A 23,110-nucleotide genomic window follows, 5' to 3' on the forward strand; every position below is an offset into this window, starting at 1 on the left:
GGGGCTTGAACTCATGAACCGCGAGATCATGACCTGAGCCGAAGTCGGACGCTTAACCGACTGAGCCACCCAGGTGCCCCTACTGCATGGTGTTTTGAACCACACTCTGCAGCCATACTGCCTGGGTTCAGATTCTTTCTCTATACTTGTTCTGGGCATACTCATATTCTGGGCAAGTTTCTTAACCTCTTGATGCCTCAGAGAAAAGTACATATAGTAAGCATTACATAAGTGTTAGCTATTGCCATTTCATTCATACCCTTTATAGCGAATTACTTTTTAATATTTTAATAAAGAATTCCATTTGTCTTAATATAAACAAGGAGGGCAAGTGGGTGGCTCAGTCAGTTGGGCATCAGACTCTTGATTTTGGCTCAGGCCACAATCCCAGGGTTGTGGGATCAAGCCCTGGGTTGGACTCTGTGCTGAGCATGGAGCCTTCTTGGGATTCTCTCTCTCCCTCTGCCCCTCTCCTCTGCTTGTGTGCATGCCCTCTCTCTCTAAAATAATGTGTGTGTGTATACATATATATACACACAATATATATTATATATACATTATATAATGTATATATAGGTGTATGTATATATATGTGTGTGTGTGTATATATATATATGTGTACGTATGTGTGTATGTGTATATACACACATACATACACATACACACAAAGAAAAGAATAACCATGTGTCCATATTTCAAGATGTGATCTTATTTCTGACTATATAGCCCCATTTCAGTCTGGCTTGTCTTTGCCTATCTATTTTCCTCTCAAGTTGGCTTCTGTCTAAGCTCAGAAGAGATAGACCCTAACCATGCCTCTGCATACTTGGACATCTGTGCCATGGGAGTTCTCTCAGGCTTAGACTTTGACTCTTTGGAACTCCTGGACCTTGGATACTTTTCCAGCTCCCCCTGAACATGGCTAGCCAACTGCATCTGCAGCCTGGATGCTCACATCACTGTAGCCTCATTCTAGGGAGGTCCTGGTCCAAGGGGGCTGGTCCTGGAGCTTGAAGTCTTGACTCAATAAGTGGCGAGACTCCTTGTGTTACCTCTTCCTGGAAGCCAGACTCCAAAGTACCTTGAGCATTATAAATGAGGTCCAGTGGTATACTTAAGTTCTAGAATCCCTCCCCAGATAAGAAAAGCCTACTTCCCTTTTGAAGAGCCTCTTTGAAGAGCCTCTTACAATTTCTTGAGTTGCAGAAATAAAAGTCCATTGGTTCTCCTTATATCCAAAAGCTTTCTCTTCCCTTATTCCCTGGAAACATTTTATCCATCATGATTTCAAAATTCTGGACTCTTTTGGTTACTGCTTCATTAAAAAAAAAAAAAAAAAAAAAAAAATTCCCCCTTTCCTTGAATTCTGTAAACATAGGCACTCTTTCCAAAACTTTCTAAATCCACAATTTTTCTGTTACTTACTAACACTTACTAGTCTGATGTGCCTGGTTTTCATTAGCCCTGGAGGCTACAGAGGCCCAAAAGAATCTTATGGTTCAATTAAAATCACCAATCATCCCCAAGGAACCAAAAAAAATAACATCATATTATTGCCCACAGAAGTTCTGAAAAGACCAAATTATGAAAATAATCAAGACATTAACATCACAACATGCAAAAAAAAATTTAGATTCAGAATATACAAAGAACTAAGAATTCTACAGAGATCAAAAATATTTACACTTCTTAAACTTTTTGTCATATTAAAAAAGCTGTGAAATCAATTGTTTTCAATAATAAGAGAAAAACAGACTAAGTTTTTATTCACATTTGAAGGAATATGCTTTGTGGAACTCTAGTTAAAGCCAGGGCTTCTCAAACTATTTATAACAAAGGAACAATTATAGACTTATATTTTGGTAACATACAGTAGACATAAATAACATAGCAATGGCAAAATGCTATAAAAATTTCTAAACACTTATTCTGAATGGGATATACTTATCCCACCACAGGCCAACAACGGTGTACAAGTCAGCAACTGCATGTGGCTCACTCTGTTGGTCTAGACTGTTACTTTGGCTCTTCATTCCCAACTCTTCCTTAGCTCATTTCACAGTGGCTAGCATCTGTCCTGCCTCTAAAATCAAGTGCCTGGCCCTGAATAATGTGGCCTCAAGCAGAGCACAAGGCTTTGGTATTGAGATACTGCGGTCACAAGGAAGCCTCAGGGGCAACAGCTCACCTGCGCCTTGCCTAAGGAGAAATGATAGTAAGTGACAGGTTAGAAATATGAGTCCATAAAGTGACAATAATGTCACAGCAACAAATGAAGTATCATCTGTAATATCCCATTTTCCTGTCCTCGTGACAACTACAAGAATTGAACCCCTATCCAAAAGGACACCTTCTTTCAGAAGGCCAGCAGGTAACATATTCTCAAGATTGATCTTTAACAGAAAAAACGTCCCCACCCTAAGTTGCCACTCCACCAAGTCAGTTCCTGTGATCATCTCAGTAACAGGGTGTTCCACTTGCAGCCTTGTATTCATCTCCATGAAGTAGAAATTGTGCTTGGAGTCCATAATAAACTCCACAGTTCCTAAAAGATAAAACACAACAGTCACATTTCAACAGCATATAATAAGTAGAAATCAAAACCTTCCGTGATGTATTACACCAACTTTTACTGTTACCTTTATTGAATGTTAAAATTTTGCATTTCGTGAAGAAAATTATCTTACATTTTGCAGCAGCAAATGATTCTTAATCAAAAATAGGGAACCACACGAAATCTAGCAATAGAAAAGTATGTCTGGGGTTTTGAGCAAATGGTAGCCCAAGCTATGAATAGTCTCAACTGTCGCAGTAATGAGAACATGGTTGGACCATGTGTTATGGCTTCGGTGCACCAAGACCCCTGGAACTTCACACTGAAACATCCCACCTCACTCTCCCCCAGTAGAAAAAATATAACATTGTTTCCTCCAGACTGTAAGCTTTGGAGGTTTCCTTTAAGAGTCCTTTTGCTGGGGCGCCTGGGTGGCTCAGTTGGTTAAGCGGCCGACTTTGGCTCAGGTCATGATCCCGCCAGCGGCCACCCGTGAGTTCAAGCCCCACATCGGGCTCTGTGCTGACAGCTCAGAGCCCGGAGCCTGCTTTGGATTCTGTGTGTGTCTCTCTACCCTTTCCCTGCTAGTACTCTTTCTCTCTCAAAAATAAATAAACATTAAAAAAAAAAAAAAAGACTCCTTTTGCTGGGGGGCGCCTGGGTGGCTCAGTCAGTTAAGTGTCTGACTTCAGCTCAGGTCATGATCTCACAGCTGGTGGTGGGTTCAAGCCCCACATGGGGCTCTATGCTGACAGTCTCGAGCCTGAAGCCTGGAGCCTGCTTTGAACTCTGTGTCTCACCCTCTCTCTGCCCCGTTCACACTCTGTCTCTCCCTCAAGAATAAATTAACATTAAAAAAAAATTAAAAAAAAAAAAAGTCCTTTCGCTGGTGATGCACTGGAAGATTATTTAGCAACTAAAGCTATATCTTCCCCAACTTTATTAAGGCATAATTTCATATAATAAAATTTAACTTTTTAAAGTGTAGGACAGTATGCTGGGTTTCAGCACTTGAATACTGTCACACATCTACCACCACCATGAAAATGCAAAACATTTCCATCATCCAAAATGTTCCCTTGTTCCCCTTTGCAGTCAGTCCCTTCCCCAGGATGTTGGCTCCAAGCAATCACTGGCCTGTTTTCTATCATAGTTCTTTTCTAGAATGTCATATAAATGAAATCGTATAGTGTGTAGTGTTTTGTGTTTGAGTTTTTTTTCACTTAGCTGAAAGTTAGTTCCATATAATTTAAGACTGTTTTTCAAATTGTGGGTCATAACTGATTAGTGGCTTGCAAAGATTTAGCGAAGTCTTCCAGTTTCTGGCCCGGAAGAAGCTGAGAAGTCACCATTCTAACCTGACAAAAGTAAAGAGCCAAATAAACTGAAAAATCAACAATGTGTCTCAGATCCATCAGAGACGTGAGGTCACAGGGCAAACCACTGCCCCTCAACCTACAGAGAAAGACAGGCAAATACAGAGATTCTCAACTTACTGAAGCAGAAACCCGCAAACAAAACTTCTGCAGGAACAAGTACCAGAGGAGGAAAAACTGGACTGGGATTGACAATTTGCTGGACACTCAGTGTGGACAACTCTGAGGGTTACAAACTCCAAGTCTCCCCCGACCCCTGGCCCCGCCAAACTTCTGTGAGTTTTACCTGCAGGAGTTCTACCAGGTGCTCACAGTGAATACTAGAGAAAAACTCCCTTGAGCTTCCAGCAGTGGAAGGGGAAAAGGAACCATCTGAAGTACACTGGAATTCTGTCCTGGACAAGATTCGTCCGTAAGAGAAATTATGTTACTAGACCCTAAACTATGGCAGTGTCATCAGAGCCTGATTAACATAACTGGAGGAAGGGAAACACACAGTTCCAGCCATCTTGTCCCACAGAAGTGAATAAATCAAAACAAGTACACAAAAAACCCACTGAGAGGCACTGATGAAGTTCACCAAAACACTCAGACCTAATCACAAGACTACAGAACACTTCCCCTTCCCCACACCTAACCACCATATGACTAATGCCCTCTTTTATGCAGTTCTTTTTACCTGATACATCAGGTCTGGCTATCAAGAAAAATCACAAGGCATACTAAGAGGCAAAAAAACACAGTTTAAGGAGATTGAAAAAGCATCAGAACCAGACTCAGAAATGACAGAAATGTTGGAATAATCAGACCAAGAACTTAAAAACATGCTGATTAATACACTAAGAGCTTTAATGGAAAAAGTGGACACATGCAAGAACACATGGATAACATAAGCAGAAGCACGGAAATTCAAAGAAAGAATTGAAAAGAAATGCTAGAAATCAAAACACTGTAATAGAAATGAAGAATGCCTCTGATGGGCTCATCGGTAGACTGGACACAGCCAAGGAAAGAATTTCTGAGCTTGAGGATATGCAACAGAAACTTCCAAAACTAAAAGCAAAGACAAAAAAGACTGAAAAACAAAGAAACAAACAGACGAAAGAAAACCCAAACAGAATATCCAAGAACTGTGGGCAACTAGAAAAGGTGTAACGTATGCATAATGGGAATACCAGAAAAACAAAAAAGAAAAGACCAGAAACAGTATTTGTAGCAATAATGACTGATAATTTTCCCATTAATGTCAAGACACCGAATCACATGCCTGGAAGGTCAGAGAACACCAAGCAGGATAAATGTCAAAAACCCCCTACACCTAGGCATATCATTTTCAAAGTACAGAAAATAAAAATGAATGAATGAACAAATGAATGAATGAATCCTGAAAGAAGGTGGGGGTGGGGGGGGGTACACCTTACCTATAAAGAAGAAAAGGTAAGAATTACATATGACTTCAGAAACCAGGCAAGCAAGAATAGTGAAGTGAGTTATTCAAAGTGTTGAGTGAAAAAAAATCATCAACCTAGTATTCTGTATCTTGTGGAGTTACAGTTATTTCTTGTGGAGAAATAAAGATTGTTCCAAATAAACAAAAATTGGGAGAATGTATTGGTAGTGGATCTACCTTGCAAGAAAAGTTAAAAGAAGTTCTTTAGAGAGAAGGAAAATGACACAGGGTCAATACTCCAAAAAGAAACAGCCTTAACGTGTATGCACCTAAGAACAGAGTGTCAAAAAAACTGAGAACTGCAAACAGATGAGTCTACCGATACAGTTGGAGATTTTAACAGTCCTCTATCAGAAATGGACAATCTAGCAGGCAGAGAAGTAAGGACATAGTTGAACTTAATAGTACCACCAATCAACTGGATACAATTGATGTCTATAGACTACTTTATCCAACAAGAGCAAATTACACATTCTCAAAGTCACATGGAACATTCACCAAGACAGACCACATTCAGGGCCATAGAAAAGACCTTAACAAATTTAAAAGAACAGGTATCATACAATGTTTGCTGTCAAGACCACAATTAAACTAAAAATCAATTGAACTAGAAATCAGTAATAGAGAGACAGCTGGAAAAAAAATTCCCAAATACTTGCAGATTAAATAACATATTACAAAGTACCACATGGGTCAAGAAGAAATCCCAAGTGAAATTTAAAAATATTAAAACTACATAAAAATAGAAATATAGGGGCGCCTGGGTGGCTCAGTCGGTTGGGCGGCCGACTTCGGCTCAGGTCATGATCTCACGGTCTGTGAGTTCGAGCCCCACGTCGGGCTCTGTGCTGACGGCTCAGAGCCTGGAGCCTGTTTCAGATTCTGTGTCTCCCTCTCTCTCTGACCTTCCCCCATTCATGCTCTGTCTCTCTCTGTCTCAAAAATGAATAAACGTTAAAAAAAAAATAAAAAAAAAATAGAAATATAACTTTAAAATTTGTGGGCTGCATTGAAAGCGGTGCTTAGAGGGAAATTTATAGCACTGAATCCATATATTTGAAAAGAAGAAAGATCAAAATTAAGCTTCCATTATAGAAAACTAGAAAAAGAACAGCAAATTAATTCCAAAGTAAGCAGAAGAAAAGAAATAATAGAGTAGAAATATATGAAATTCAAAATAGAAAATCTATAGAGAAAACCAATAAAACCAGATCAATAAAATATACAAGTCTCTAGCCAAATTATTTAAGAAAAAAAGAAGAGACAAATTATTAATATTGGAAATGAAAGAAAGCAAATCAATATAGGTCTTGTTAATAATAATACATTAATAATCCTATTAATAATTAATAGGATATTAAATATGTATTATGAACAACTTTATGCCCATAAATTTGATAACAGATGAAATAGACCAATTCTTTCAAAGACACAATCTGCCAAAAGTCACACAAGGAAAAAAAATCACTCTGAAACAATCTGAATAGGCCTATATCTACTAAGGAAGTTGAAATAATCATTAATAACCTCCAAAACCTCCAAAATAGGCCCAGATTGGCTCACTGATGAGTTCTACCAAGCACTGAAGATAGAATTTATACCAATTCTCTATAATCTCTTCCAAAAGACAGAAGACAGAATACTTCCTAACTCATTTTATGAGGACAATATTACCTTAATAACAAAACCAGAGAAAGATTACAAAAAAACTACAAATCAAATCTCTTATAAATGTGCACGCAGTAATCCTTAACAAAATATTAGCAAATAAAATCTAACAATGTGTAAAAATAAGTATGTACAACGACCAAGTGGGATTTATCCCAGGATGGTCCAACATTTGAAAATCAATCAAGGTAATCCATCACATCACTAAGCTAAAGAAGAACCATAAGATTATATCAATAGATGCAGAAAAGCATTTGATGAAATCCAATACCTAATTATAATAAAAACTCTTGACAAACTAGGAATAGAGAGGAACTTCCTCAATTTGATAAAGAAGATTTACAAAAACTTACAGCTAACATTATATTCAATGGTGAGAAACCAGCTTTCCCACTAAGATCAGAAATAAGGCAAGGATGCCCACTCTCACCATTCCTTTTCAACATCATACTGTAAGTCCTAGCTAATGCAAAACAAGAAAAGGAAATAAAGGGTATACAGATTGTGAAGGAAAAAATGAAACTGTCTCATTACAGATGGCTTATCTATGTAGAAAATCCAAAGAACTGACCAAAAAATGCCTCAAACTAGTAAGTGATCATATCAAAGTTACAAGATACAAGGTTAATATATAAAAGTCAATTGTTTTCCTATATATGAAGAACAAATAGAATTTGAAATTAAAAACACAATATCATTTACACAGGCACTCCCAAAATGAAATAGGTATAAATCTAACAAAATATGTACTAGATCTATATGAGGAAACTACAAAATTCTGATGAAAGAAGTCAAGAAAGAACAAAATGGAAAAATATTCCATGTTCATTGACAAGAAGACTCAACATCATCAAGATGTCAGTTCTCACAACTTGTTCTATAGAGACAACACAATCTCAGTCAAAACCCCAGCAAGTTATTTTGTGGATATCAAAAAATTGATTCTAGTGTTTTATATGGAGAGGCAAAAGACCAGAATAGCCAATTCGATATTGAGGGAGAATAACAAAGTTGGAGGACTGACACTATCTGAGTTCAAGACTTACTATAAAGCTACAGTATTCAAAACAATGAAGTACTAGGGAAAGAACAAATAAATAGATCAGTGAAACAGAACACATAGCCTAGAAATAACCTATATAAATAGAGTCAATTGATCTTTGACAAAAGAGCAAAGGCAACGCAATGGAGCAAAGATAGTCTTTTCCAAAAATGGTGCTGGAACAACTGTACAGCTACATGCAAAAAAAAGAATCTAGACACAGACCTTATATACCCTTCACAAAAATTAACTTAAAATGGATCACAGACCTAAATTTAGAACACAAAATCATAAAATTCTTAGAAGGCAGCAGGAGAAAACCTAGATGACCTTGAGTATAGTGATGTCTTTTTAGATACAACAGCAAAGGCATGATTCATTAAAGAAATAATTGATAAGGCAGGCTTCATTGAAATTAAAAACTTACACTCTGCAAAAGATAATGTCAAAAGAATGAGAAGATAAGCCACCAACTGAGAGAAAATACTTGCAAAAGATACTTCTGATAAAGGACTGGTATCCAAAATATACAAAGAAATCTTAAAGCTCAATAATAAAACAAACAGTCCAATTTAAAAAATGGGCAAAACACCTGAACAGACCTCAGTGAAGAAGAAACACAGATGGCAAGTAAGCATATGAAAAGATGCTCCAGGGGCGCCTGGGTGGCGCAGTCGGTTAGGCGTCCGACTTCAGCCAGGTCACGATCTTGCGGTGAGTTCGAGCCCCGCATCAGGCTCTGGGCTGATGGCTCAGAGCCTGGAGCCTGTTTCCGATTCTGTGTCTTCCTCTCTCTCTGCCCCTCCCCCGTTCATGCTCTGTCTCTCTCTGTCCCAAAAATAAAATAAACGTTGAAAAAAAAAAAAAAAAGAAAAGATGCTCCACATCATATGTTATTAGGGAAATACAAATTAAAATGAGACACCACTACACACCTATTAAATGGAACACTGACAATACCAAATGCTAGTGAAGATGTGGAGCAACAGGAACTCTCACACATTGCTGGTGGGAATGCAAAATGGTACAGCCACTTTGGAAGAAAGTCTGGCAGCTTCTTACAAAACTAAACATACTCTTACCATATGATCCACTGACCAAACTTTTTAGTATTTACCTAAATAAATTGAAACTGTCCACACAAAACTCTGCACACAGATTTTTATAACTGTTTTTTTTTTTAATTTTTTTTTAATGTTTATTTATTATTGCGAGACAGGGAGAGACAGAGCATGAGCATGGGAGGGGCAGAGAGAGAGGGAGACACAGAATCCAAAGCAGGCTCCAAGCTCTGAGCTGGTAGCACAGAGCCTGACGCGGGGCTCGAACTCACAAACCGCAAGATCATGACCTGAGCCGAAGTCAGACGCTCAACCAACTGAGCTACCCAGGCGCCCCTATAACTGTTTTATTTATAACTGCCAAACTTAGAAGCACCCAAGATGTCCTTCAGTAGGTGACAGGATAAATTGTGGTATATCCAGACAATGGGATAGGATTCAACACTAAACAGAAATGACCAAGTCATGAAAAGATATGGAGGAAACTTAAATGCCTATTACTAAGTGAAAAAAAGCCAATCTTAGAAGGCTATAAACTGTATGGTTTCATCTATATATTCTGGAAAAGGCAGAACTATGGAGGCAATAGAAAGATCAGAGGTTGTCAGGAGTTAAAGACAGGGAGGGATAAAAAGCAGAGCACAGAGGATACCAGAGGCATTGAAAGTACTCTATGATACTACGATGGTGGATACATGTCATTCTACATTTTTCCAAATGTATAATGTATAACAATATCATAGAATGTACATCATCAAGAGTGAACCCTAATGTAAACTATGGATTCTAGATGATAATGACATGTCATAATAGGTTTATTCATTGTAACAAATGAATCACTGGGATGTTGATAGTTGGGGAGGCCGTGCAAGTGTGGGCATGGGGGTATGGGAACTCTCTGTACTTTTCACTCAAGTTTCCCGTGAAACTAAAACTGCTCTAAAAAAATTATTTACTAATTTTAAAAAATGCAAAAGAAATCATTTTAGTGATTTTATTTTAAAATAGGATAGAAAATATCAAATAGCATTACACATAATTAGGGTTAAGTACTGTTTAGTGAATTTTTTTTTCAAATATACATGTATATAAACATAAATACTTATGTGTATATACTGGGTTTCAATATAAACTGTATTTCTTTTTCTTTTTTTTAACATTTATTTATTTTCAAGAGATAGAGAGAGACAGAGTGAGAGTGAGGGAGGGGCAGTGAGAGAGGGGGACACAGAATCTGAAGCAGGCTCCAGGCTCTGAGCTGTCAGCACAGAGCCTGATGCGGGGCTTGAACCCGCCAACAGTGATATCATGACCTGAGCTGAAGTCAGACACTTAACCGACTGAGCCACCCAGGAGCCCCAAAACGTGTTTCTTAATGTGGATATAATTTGTAAAAGCTTGAAAGCCAATGATTTAAAGTTATATGTTTCTTTTGAACATAAATGTTGCTTCTCCTCTATTCAAAGTAAATCTTAGCATACCTGCTCCAACATAATTTACAGCTTTAGCAGCTCTGACTGCAGCTTCTCCAAGCTTTTTTCTTACATCAGAGTTAATACCAGGCTGTGAAAAAATATTTAAATTTTGATTAGTACTTTGCCCTACTAGAAATTTCCATTAAGATCCAATATTGCGTTTCTAGGTATCAAACATTGAAGCGATAATGAGGATAAATAGCTAACGTTATACATTTCATCAAGAAATACATCCCATACCATAGTTAACTGTCCCTATATCAGACTTTAATGGTTCTGTGAGTAATTTCTATGAACTGCAGATATTATTCAGCATAATGACTTACTTACCTACATTACTTTCAGGACTATATTCCTGCTTCAAATTACATGCACCAATATGAAAACTCTGAGTGATCTCTATTTTGTTTAAAGATGACAGAGCAATCTGGGCCACGTGCCCAACAATTATCTTAGAATAACGGTAAACCTTGATATTCCAAGTTAATAAGACAGGTTCACAAAAAGAACTGTAGGTTAAAAAGTAGGCAAAGGTTTTAACATTTTAAAATAGACATATATTTAAGCTATTATTGTTTGAAAAAAAAAGCTTTACTGAAATTATTATTGACATTTACCTCAAACCGTACAATGTACTCTACAACAAAAATTAAAATTTGAAAACAGTGTGAGAATAACAAACTGATTAAACAGAAACCTCAGATCCTGACCTTCTAGAAGTACCTACTGAAAAGGAAACATGTATAAAACCTTGGGCAAGAGAGAAGCCTCTGGACAACAGCAGGCTCAAAAGAAATGCAAATCGAAGAAGAGGTAACAAATCAATCAAGAGGCAGGGTCAAAGAAATGTAAACAATTAATTCCAAGGGGGCAAAAGTTGCCAAATAGGAGCAAATCTCTCTCCTCTACAAGAAACCTCTAAGGCATATATTAGAGGACTGATATATTTTAGGAACATCTGAAATAGCAGTTAAGATAAAGAATCTTCTTCATAAAAAATACATTCAATGAACCAGGTCAATCCATTCCTCAAACATTCCCATTAACTATAATTTAAAATCTACATGGAAACATTATGCAGTTGCTCACTGTAAGTCAGATACAGATCTTCCTCAATTTATAGTACGGTTATGTTGGATAAACCCATCATAAGTTAAAAATATCAGAAGTTGAAAATGCATTTAAGGGGCGCCTGGGTGGTGCAGTCGGTTAAGCGTCCGACTTCAGCCAGGTCACGATCTCGCGGTCCGTGAGTTCCAGCCCCGCGTCAGGCTCTGGGCTGATGGCTCAGAGCCTGGAGCCTGTTTCCGATTCTGTGTCTCCCTCTCTCTCTGCCCCTCCCCCGTTCATGCTCTGTCTCTCTCTGTCCCAAAAATAAATAAACGTTGAAAAAAAAAAAAAAAGAAAATGCATTTAATACACGTAACCTACCAAACATCATAACTTAACCTAGTCTACCTTAAATATGCTCAGAACGCTCACATTAGCTTACAGCTGGGCAGAATCATCTGAAGTAAAAATTACTCTATAATAAAGGGTAGAGTATCTCATGTTATTTGTTGAATACTGAGTACTGAGTGTAAGAACTAGCACGGATAAGAATAATTTTAAGTATATTAGTCCTTTACCCTCATGACAGTGTGGCTAACTGGGAGCTGTGGTTTGCAGCCACTGTCAAGCATCACAAGACAGCATCACACCACGTATCACTAGCCCAGGAAAAGATGAAAATTCAAAATTTGAAGTATGATGTCTACTAAGTATGTGTCACTTTTACACCAGTGTAAAGTAAAAAAATTCTAAGTTGAATCACCATAAGTCAGGCACAGTCTGTACTTGGATCAGAGTAGATCTTCCTAGATACCATCCAGAAGAATCACTGCCCTGTTGTGCGCCCTCTCTATGGTAGCCCAAGAATATCAACTCCCTCCTCATCCTCAATGCTGCATTGGGGCCTTACCATTATATTACCACTGGGAAGCAGTTATTCAGACACTAACTTCACAGATTTCTGATGTGAAAATCAGAGCGATTGAGGTTTATGTTACAGAGAAGCTGTCTTTACAAGGTCCTTACCCCTGGGGCTTCCTCTATGATCTTCTGATGTCTCCTCTGTATACTACAATCTCTTTCAAACAAGTATACAGCATTGCCATGGTAGTCACCAAAAACCTGGACTTCTACGTGCCTATTTAAAAACACAATGAAAAAGTTTCCATTTGTAGAATAAACATTCTAGAAAAAAATTTATGTATATGAAGTGATTAGGAAATGAGACAGAAAACATAGGAGACTATATTTATGACCTCAGAGTAGGGGCAAATCACAAGTACAAACTGTCAAGGAAAACACTGATAAATCCTACCTCAAAATTACAAATTATAGACACATTTCATACTCACTTTCAAAAAGCCAATGAAAACGTTTTTATGATCAGGGAATTTTTATTTTTTGTTTCTTTTAAATTTTTTAAAAAAATGTTTATTTATTTTTGAGACAGAGAGTGTAAGCAAGGGAGGGGCAGAGAGATAGGGAGACACAGAATCTGAAGCAAGTTCCAGGCTCTGAGCTGTCAGCACAGAGCCTGACATGGGGCTCAAACTCTTGGACCACAAGATCTTGACATGAGCCGAAGTCAGATGCTTAACAGACTGATCCACCCAGGCACCCCAATCAGGGGATTTTTAAAAATCAACTCTTATGGTCAGACTTTATAAACTAAGGCAGACTAAAAATTACAATGGCTCATCCGTAAAAAGGTTAAGAAATAAAGTAATATAGATGATTAATTAAAAAAAAATTAGACCATTATATCATAAAAACAAAAAAGGCACTTTAAAGTGGAGTCTAACATAGTAAAATTTTGAGAAATCATATTAAGAGTAAATGCAGGGGCGCCTGGGTGGCTCAGTCAGTTAAGCATACTTTGATTTTGGCCCAGGTCACAATCTCATGGTTGTGAGATCAAGCCCCATGTCATGCGCTGACAGTGCGGAGCCTGCTTAGGATTCTGTCTCTCCTGCTCTCTCTCTGCCCCCAACCCCTGCTCATTCTCTCTCTCTCAATAAATAAATAAACTTAAAACAAAAGAGTAGATGTACATAACACTATGGAAAATAAGCATAAACAGACCATTTGGTGAACATGAAAGCACTCTTCTCAGTAGCTTTATTTTGATATGTTCACTCTGTAGTTCACCTCAAATATTCACCACCATGATGTAGAAATGAGTGATCAGCAAGTGCTTTTCCTGTTTTTAAAAATAAAAATTGTCAAAAAGAAAAAAAAAACAGGAAAGTTCTCGTAAATGTACTGTTTTAGCACAATAGCTCATTTCTGTTCCTTTTTGTTCACCACATGAAGCCACTTCATTAAACCACTTAGAAGAATTTAGTTTCTTGATATACCATTTCTACCGAATGTTCAATTTAAAATTTTCCAAATTGTCCAGCACATTCTCTTGACAAAATAATAGGTGATTTCTTGTTTTTGGATCTGCCTTCTTGAGTTTTCCTCCCCCTTTCATTTACCTTTAAGTTATCATCACCATACAATCTCTTGCTATTACTGCTTTGGACAAACTGTTGTCTGTGAGATCAATTAGGAAGAGAAAAATAAGGATTTTATTTGACCTTCACTCATTCCTTCTCTAACGCTCTTCCTTTCTTTATGGAGATCCAAATTTCTGACCTGTATCATTTTCCTTCTCTCTGAAGAACTTCTCTTATCATTTCTTACAAGTCAAGTTTTGTTTGTCTGAGGAAGTCTCTCTCTTTCCCTCATGTTTGAAGGACAGTTTCACTGGACACAGAATTCTATATTAGGGTTTTTTTTTTTTCTTTCAATGCTTTATAAATATTTCACTCCACCCTATTCTTGCTTAAGCCTGGTATACTTATCTTTGTTTCTCTATAGGTAAGGGGTTCTTATCCCTTGTGTTTTTTTCCAAGATTTTCTATTTGTCTTTGGTTTCCTGCAGTCTGAATAGTATTCAAAAATGTTTTGATATTTATCCTGCTTGGTGTCCTCTGAGCTTCCTGGTGCTATGGTTTGGTTTTTGGGACATTAGAAAATTTGGTAATTTTGGTCATTATCACTGCAAATATTTCTCTTGCTTTCTTTCTTCCCCTTGTAGTGTTCAAATAATACACATGTTACACCTTTTAAAATTGTCCCACACAGTCATTAGACATTATGTTCTGTTTGTTTTCATTCTTATTTCTCTTTGCATTTCTATTTGGGAAGTTTCCACTGACATATGTTCAAGGTCGCTGATTCTTTCCTCAGCTGTGTCCGGTCTACTAAGGAGTCCATCAAATGCATTCTTATTTCTGTTCCAGTGTTTTTGATTCCTAGCATTTTCTTTTGACTTTTCTCTTAGAGTGTCTGTCTCTCTGCTTACAGTTCCCAAATGTTCTTGCATGTGGTCTGTTCAGTCCATTAGAGCCCTTAACATATTAATCAGTTACTTTAACCTCTATATCTGATAATTCCAGAATTTGTGGTTCTGGTGTTTGCTTTGTCTCCTCGCACTGTGCTTTTTCTTGCCTTTTAGCATGCCTTGTAATTTCTTTTGTTAAAAGCCGTACATGAGGTATCACATAATGATTAATAAGGCAAACAGACTTTTAATGCAAGGTTTAATGTTAACCTAGCTAGGAGACTGGGTTTAATGTCTGCAGTAGCTGTAGGTACCAAAGGCTTGTATCCTCTAGGGTCCTTGTTTTGTTTTGTTTCTCCTGTTGTCTTTGACTATGAACTCTTCTTAAATAGAGCCTGTGCCTTGCAGTTCTTGCAGTTCTAACCCCATTATTATGCTGGGGCCCTGGTGACATGGTAGAAGGGCACAGGGAAGAGAAAGCATTCTGTAACCTAATGATTAAATCTCAGGATTTTATTTTATATCTATCTATCTTTATCTATCTATCTATCTATCTATCTATCTATCTATCTATCTATCTATCTTAAATCTCAGTCTTTTACTGGGCCTGTCTATCTATCTATCTATCTATCTATCTATCTATCTAATCTTAAATCTCAGTCTTTTACTGGGCCTGTATCCTTGTATACTACAGGCGACTATGCTCATGAGCACACCATCCTCTTTCTTTCTTTCTTTTTCTTTATTTCTTTCTTTATTTCCTTCTTTCTTTCTTTTTCTTTGTATCTATCTATCTTTAGAGTAAGCTGTACACCCAACATGGAACCTGAACTCACGACCCCAAGATCAAGAGTCCCACGCTTCACTTACTGAGCCAGCCAGGAGCCCCCGATTAGTGTTTCTTAGCATTTTTTTTCTTTCTTTACATAAAATAGGAAAGCTGGAAAGGGGTGAGGGTTGGCTAACTGCCCTTCTCACAGGACAGAAAAGGTGCTGGTAAAATTTCCCCTGCAGAGCTGGCCTTTGTTAGGGAGAACAGATCACTCTGGGCCTATTTCAAATGGTTACAATTCTCCTCTCTCTGTCCCCAAGCAGGAGGGAATTTTTCCTGGATTCTCACTGTGAGAACCTGGTGGTGTTCTTGAAGGGAAAACTCATGAAAATTCGGGGTTCCCCTAACACTGGACCTTAAGGAGTTTCTCACTATCAAGCTAGTCAACACCCAGACTCCAGTAATTTACCAAAATCCCCACCGAAGTGTTCCTATCAGTTTATGGGTGCAGTGGCTTCTGCTCTGGGCAAGCGGACCTTGGCTGTGATTCGCTGTATTCGTGCGCCATCCAGATTTCAGGGTGGTGGTCTGCCCTGCGGCCCCAGCTCTCTGGTGCGTCTAAAATTCACTGACTCTCATTTTGTTCAGATTTTTACTTGCTTTTCGGATGCGGGTGACAACTTCCAAACTCTTTACGTGTTGGAATCGAATGGTTTACTTTTCAAATTCCAACTGTAAAATTTTACTTCTATTGACACTCCCTTTTCTTTTAGCTGCCTCAGGGAAAGAGGCACTGTAGCAAGGACTCCAGGTTTTGAAAGGAACACACACCAGCAGCACAACGCAGCTTTTTTCCGAGTTCTCAGAAGTTGCAAACACTTATTCCTTTCGCTGCTTATAAGAGAAACTAATTGAGGATCTGTGTTCTGTTATGATTTCTGTCGTCTTCGGATCGCTTTTGTTATTTTCCTTTTTCTAACTAATCCTTTGCTGTGCTGCTTTATCTAACGTTGAGATCCTGCAGCACAGTGTGTAAGAACCAGGAGGCGCACCAAATCTCAGCTGTTCCAATTCAGCCACTGCTGGGATCTGGCTACATAGACAGAGACAGCTGGAGTCAACCAAGAACGCCTTGGTATTTTCTAAGAGTTCTATAGTTTTTATTTTCCTAGCTACATTTTTAACCCATCTAGAATATATATTGAATATAAAATGAGAAAGGAACCTGATTTCTTTTTTATCTTCCAAAATAGTACACTTTGAAGATTGTTTTCTACCCCAGCCTTTCAGATAAGCTCAACAGTTCTGAGCAGATTTATAAAACATCTTGATATCTACTTTCCTCAGTTATAAGCACCACCTTGACAATCTTCCGGCACTCCATTAACTCAACAGCTAATTATTTAGGAATTAATTAATCAATTACTATAATTAATTGTTATATAGTAAAATAGTATAATTACCATGACATTAAAATATTACTAGAAAATTCAGAATAAATATATACAGAAATACTATTACTCATATTAGGAGAATGAGATTATGAGTGACTTTGTTTTCTATCATCTGTATTTTCCATGTTTGTAATGTGGAAATTTATATTTGTTTATAATAATATATATAATAATATAATAAGTATAAATATAGTAATATTTATATTACTTCTATATTATAAAAAAATATTATTATTGATGCCTGTCATGAAGAAAGTAGCATGCCAGGTGATATATAGGGGAAAACAAAAAGGAACATACTACCACGTCATTGATTCCCAAGAGCTTCCAAGCTATTGGGGAAACAAATTACAATGTGAGGTAATATACAGCTAACATTTCACATGCAAAGAATTTACATCTTGGAAAAATGTTATTGCTTATGGTCACTGGAATAGCTAGCTGATGGCTCCACGGCAATTCTAACTCAAGAGCATGTCAATTTGGATAGTCAGCCTATTCTCCTTTGAAATGTATTGTGAAAGGGAGCCCTCAGTTGACCCTGGAATTTTCCTTAATAAATTAAGTGGAAAGTTTTGCCTCCCTTTCCACTAACAGGTGGCATATGACGCACTCTCCTAATCAATTGGCCTATTTTAAAATTCACTTTTGTTTTTACTATCAAACTCTAAATGAATTTAGCTTAGCATGCCATGCTCAGGGTCAATTCGAAGTTTTGTAGCACTTGAAACAAAAACAATTTGGGGGCCATCTTTAAGAAGAATACAAAGTTAGGTAGAAGATCTTAGAAGAGGCTCAGACAAGGGAAGGGCCTGAAGCTTCAGGGTATATTACCTTCAAGATAAATCCCTCTCCTTTCACATAGTTCCCAAGTGAATTATTCTTTATAGAGTCACTTAACCAACAGGTTTTATATACATATATATAATTACCACAAAATCTATGAAACGAGAAGCTTTTATAGTCAGTATCTTATTTTAAGCAATACATGTGAAAGTAAAATTCCAGAAAATAAAAAAATTAGAAATTCACGTGGCATTTGTTATAGCAGTACCTAGAGAAGCAGTTTAGTACAGTGTCTTAGAGTGTGAATTCTGAATTCAAATCCCAGCTTCACCACTTCCCAACTGGGAGACCTCAAGCAAGTCATATGACCACTCTGTTCCTCAGTGTCTTCACCTGCAAAATAGGAATAGGCCTACCCACAGGATTGTTGCAGGAATTAGATCAGAATTAGGACGGTAAGATTATGGTAAGTGAAATATAAGGGTGAGGTGTTAGTATTATTACTTGTTAACATATCACTTACAATTCAATTTAGGTAGCTATTTCTGAAAATCTCAATGGATGCTTATAGAGTTCTGTAAGATAAAACTTAATTTTTTATAAAAATTTTTAAAAAAAAATTTAATGTTTTTTTTTGAGAGAGAGACAGAGACAGAGAGAGAAGCAGAGAGAGGGAGACACAGAATCCAAAGCAGGCTCCAGGCTCTGAGCTGTCAGCACAGAACCCTACGCGGGACTCGAACTCACAAACCATGAGATCATGACCTGAGCCGAAGTTGGACACTTAACCGAGTGAGTCACCCAGGTGCCCCCCCTTTTTTTTATTTTGAAAAAAACCCTAAGTTCCATCAATAAGAAATTGACTGAATAAATTAATGGTACATCAATATTATGGAACTATTAAGCCCAATAAAAAGAATAAGGTAGACCTATATTTACTGACAGAAAGATGGCTATGATGTAATATTAGCATATAATACTATGTAAGGTTCTACTCACTGCACTTCTGTATGTAGTTTGTACTCTGTGAGTATACGTATGTGTATTTCTATTCACTTAGAAAATACCCAGAGGGATGCATACCATACTACACTAAGTGGTTACATCAGGGGGTGGGATTGGGGAATTTAATGTACTTATGTACTACTAGAACTTTACATTTCATATAGTTTGCCTACATTTCTTTTAAAGTTTAATTTTAAAAATCTGACTCAGAAAAAAAGCCAAACCCACCTTGGCATGTCCACAAACTTCTCAATCAGCATAGCATCATCATTGAAAGACTTCTTAGCTTCTCTCCGTGCTGATTCTAACTGCTCTTGAAATTCTTCTTCAGATCTAACGATCCTCATTCCCTAAGAGGGCAAGATAGTTAAGACCGCAAACTAAATAAAACAGAGAAGACTATCCTGAAATGAAAAACATGAGCACGCACAATCTTACTTTTCCTCCTCCACCACGGACGGCTTTAATCATGACAGGATAACCTATTCTCCCCGCATGCTCCCTCAGACACCGATCCGACTGGTCTTCTCCATGATATCCCTCCACAACAGGCACTCCCGCAGCAGCCATTATGGATTTGGATGTGCTTTTGAATAAAAAAGAGGAGGTGCCTCAATTCTGCGAATTATTTCATACAAGAGAAAAACAAAACAGCCCAATCTACAAAATACAAAGGAACTTTTTAAATAAAATATCCCAGAGGTAAAAAACAAACAAACAGACTGCAGTCTGAGACAACAAATATTAACACAAATATTAAAATATTAGTTTTCTTGTGATAACTAGGAATCCAGTTTTTCATGTGATAGTTCATCCCACCTTGTTTTTAATTCCCCAAACTTGGGGGAGAGGGGAAAGTGGGTGATGGGCATGGAGGAGGGCACTTGTTGGGATGAGCACTGGGTGTTGTATGGAAACCAATTTGACAATATATTTTTTAAAAAAAATTCCCCAAACTAATCCAGATATTGATTAGAAACGCTAATGAATTGAACATTTCCGTAACTCACTGGAGTGGCAGATAAACCACATAAGCCTATAACAACAACCATGGATTACCATATCTATTATAGGTACACCATTTCAATTGACCTTTCTATGGTTATATTTAAAAGATATAAACTCATACCTCTTTATACCCATGTCTCTAATTGCAGATGAAGGAGGACCTATAAAAATAATTCCTTCTTGTTTGCAGAGTTCGGCAAATTCCATGTTTTCTGAAAGAAAACCATATCCTGGATGGATAGCCTAGAAGTGAGAATGGAAGGACAAACTTAGTACTGTGATGCAGGTGACGTCATATTTCTGAGGAAGCCTCTCCCTACACGGGTGATAGGTACACTATGGGTACTATCAGGATCTGTTTCCAAAGACATATCTGAAATGTTCATACTAAAGTTCTGAAGACTTACCTGAACCAGAAAAATCTATACTCCTTTTTACTGTGGTAATATATACACAACATAAAATTTACCATTTTAACCACTTTTAAGCGTACAGTTCATTGGCATTAATGGACGTTCATAATGCTGTGCAACCGTCACCACTATCCATTTCCAGAATGTTGCCATCACCCAAACGGAGACTCCGTACCCATTAAATATTAATTCCCCAGTCCCTGATAACCTCTATTTTACTTTCTGTCTCTGTGAATACCCAATCGAGGTACCTAATATAAATGGAATTGTACAATATTTGTCTTTTTGTGTACAGCTTATTTCATTTAGCATTATATTTTCAAGTTCTTCCATGTTGTTGCATGTGTCAGAATTCCATTCCTTTTCATGGCTGTATAATATTACTGCATATTCCACAGTTGTTTTTTACACATTCATCTTTTGATGGACGTGTGGATTGTTTCCACCTTTTGCTTTTGTGACTAACACTGCTATGAACATCGGTGTACAAGTACCTGTTTGAGTCGCTGCTTTAAATTCTTTTAGGTATATAAGTGAAATTGTTGGATCATATAGAAGAATCTGTATTTTATTTTTTACATGCTTTTAAAAATTTGTTTATTTTGAGACAGAGTGTGAGCACGAGCAGGGGACGGGCAGACAGAGAATCCCAAGCAGGCTCTGCACTGTCAGTTCGTGGGGCTTGAACCCATGAAACACAAGATCATGACCCAAGCCAAAATCAAGAAGTATTATCAGTCTTTTTGATTTTAGCCTTTCTATTGTATATGCAGTAATACTGCATTCTTCTTTTTATTTTATTTTTGTGACACTGCATTCTTAAAACATCTTCATTGACATGTAATTAATATGCCATAAACTTAGCCAATCCAATGATTTTTCTTATTATTCACAATTGTGCAATCATTACCATAGTCTAAGTTACTAAGATCTAATAACGTAACTTTTCATTACCCTAAAAAGAAACTCCATGCCTGTTAGCAGTTATCTTCCATTCCTTACATATGTCCAGACCTATGGAGCCACTAATCCACTTTGTTTCTAGAGATCTGCTTATTTTGGACATTCCATATAAATGGAATCACATAATACATACAGTCTTCAGTGACTGGCTTCTTTCACTGAACACAACATTTTCAAGGTTCATACATTTTTTAGCATGTATCAGCACATCACTCCTTTTCATTGGTGATTTTAGGTTTATCTTTTTGCATATAAATATCCAATTGTTCCAGCACAATCTGTTGAAAAGACTATATTTTCCACTGAATTACTTTACCGCCTTTGTTAAAAAATGAATTGACCATATATGTGTGAGTTTATTTGGGGAGTTCCTATTTGGCTGCACTGACTATATTTACTCTTCTGATAGCATACTGTCTTGGTTACTGTAGCTTTATAATGCATTCTGAAATCTGAGAGTCTACAAATTTATTGTCTTTTCAAGATTCTTTTAACTATATACTAGACCTTTGGGCTATTTTAGGACCAGCTTGTCAATATCGACCAAAAAAAAGCCAACTGGGATTTTGATAAAGGCTGCCTTAAATTTACAGACCAATCTGGAAAGAACTGCCATCGTAACATATTGATTCTTCCAATGATATATCTATCTATTTATTTAGAACTTCTTTTCTTGCAGCAACATGTTATAGTTTTCATACATAGGTCTTCAACTGATTTTGCTAACTGATTTTTACTAATGTTATTGTGAATATAACTGTTTCCTTAATTTCATTTTCAAGGTGAGGTGTTGCTAGCCTCCTTTCTTTTGAACAGATACTTAATTCAAGAGAACTCTGATGAACTAGATAAATATTCTTTCTCTATAACTAAAAAGAAAGGCAGCTGTTTCCTTACAAAAATAAAGTCCAACCACACATTATGGGAATGGCCTCAAGAAGTTTTAGCTGATTTATATTAAGATCACAGAATTCTTGAGCATTTGAATATATCGGAAAGGAAAACTCAACAACACTACTGTAACCAGGGAGCTAATTTCTCTAGCCATCAGGTATGTATGTATTTAGCCACCAATTCACTCTAGTGGATCACAGGATTGTAAGCCTGTTAACGTCGTTCATTCCATAGTACTAACATGCCTTTACCAGTAAAGATACAAACTGTTGTCTCCTACCCTTAAATCTCTGCCAAAATAATTTATTCCATGCTTTTAGTTTGTAACCTTTCTGCTGCGCTTGTTCAAACGTACGTACAGATCCAAAGTTGTTGCTGTTGGCTCTATCTTCAAGCAGAAATGAGATATGTTCTTCCCATGGTGGAGAGAACAAGTCATACTCTTTATTTTTTTCACTTACTTTTGTTTAACGTTTATTTATTTTGAGAGAGAGAGCAAATGGGAGAGGGGCAGAGAGAGAGAGGGGGGAGACATAGAATCCCAAGCAGGCTCCACACCATCAGTGCAGAGCCCAATGTAGGGCTTGCACTCACAAACCGTGAGATAATGACCTGAGCCAAAATGAAGAGTTGGATGCCTAGCCAACTGAGTCACCCAGGCTCCCCTCATTTATTATTTTTTAATAGGCTCCACACCCAGTGTGGTGCCCAATGTGGGGCTTGAACTCACGACCCCGAGATCAAGACCTGAGCTGAGATTAAGAGTTGGATGCTTGGGGCGCCTGGGTGGCGCAGTCGGTTAAAAGTC

General features: G+C 37.4%; 1 protein-coding gene across 2 annotated transcripts in view; it reads right to left on the reverse strand.

Moving 5' to 3' along the window:
- The window catches only part of MCCC1 (methylcrotonyl-CoA carboxylase subunit 1), a 44,348-nt gene extending 24,063 nt beyond the window's left edge, over window positions 1-20,285 (reverse strand). For both annotated transcript variants that reach the window (XM_040480872.1, XM_040480873.1), the window contains exons 1-6: window positions 20,154-20,285; window positions 19,463-19,610; window positions 19,253-19,374; window positions 12,703-12,814; window positions 10,633-10,714; window positions 2,418-2,545 (exon numbers count right to left, since the gene is read on the reverse strand). In XM_040480872.1, the coding sequence (XP_040336806.1) occupies window positions 2,418-2,545; window positions 10,633-10,714; window positions 12,703-12,814; window positions 19,253-19,374; window positions 19,463-19,610; window positions 20,154-20,239 (678 nt within the window). In that variant the 5' untranslated portion in view covers window positions 20,240-20,285. The remainder of the gene's footprint in view (window positions 1-2,417; window positions 2,546-10,632; window positions 10,715-12,702; window positions 12,815-19,252; window positions 19,375-19,462; window positions 19,611-20,153) is intronic.
- Window positions 20,286-23,110: the final 2,825 nt, after the last annotated feature.

Source organism: Herpailurus yagouaroundi, unplaced genomic scaffold, assembly GCF_014898765.1.
Source record: "Herpailurus yagouaroundi ecotype Mexico unplaced genomic scaffold, PumYag 159, whole genome shotgun sequence".
Taxonomy (NCBI): Eukaryota; Metazoa; Chordata; class Mammalia; order Carnivora; family Felidae; genus Herpailurus; species Herpailurus yagouaroundi.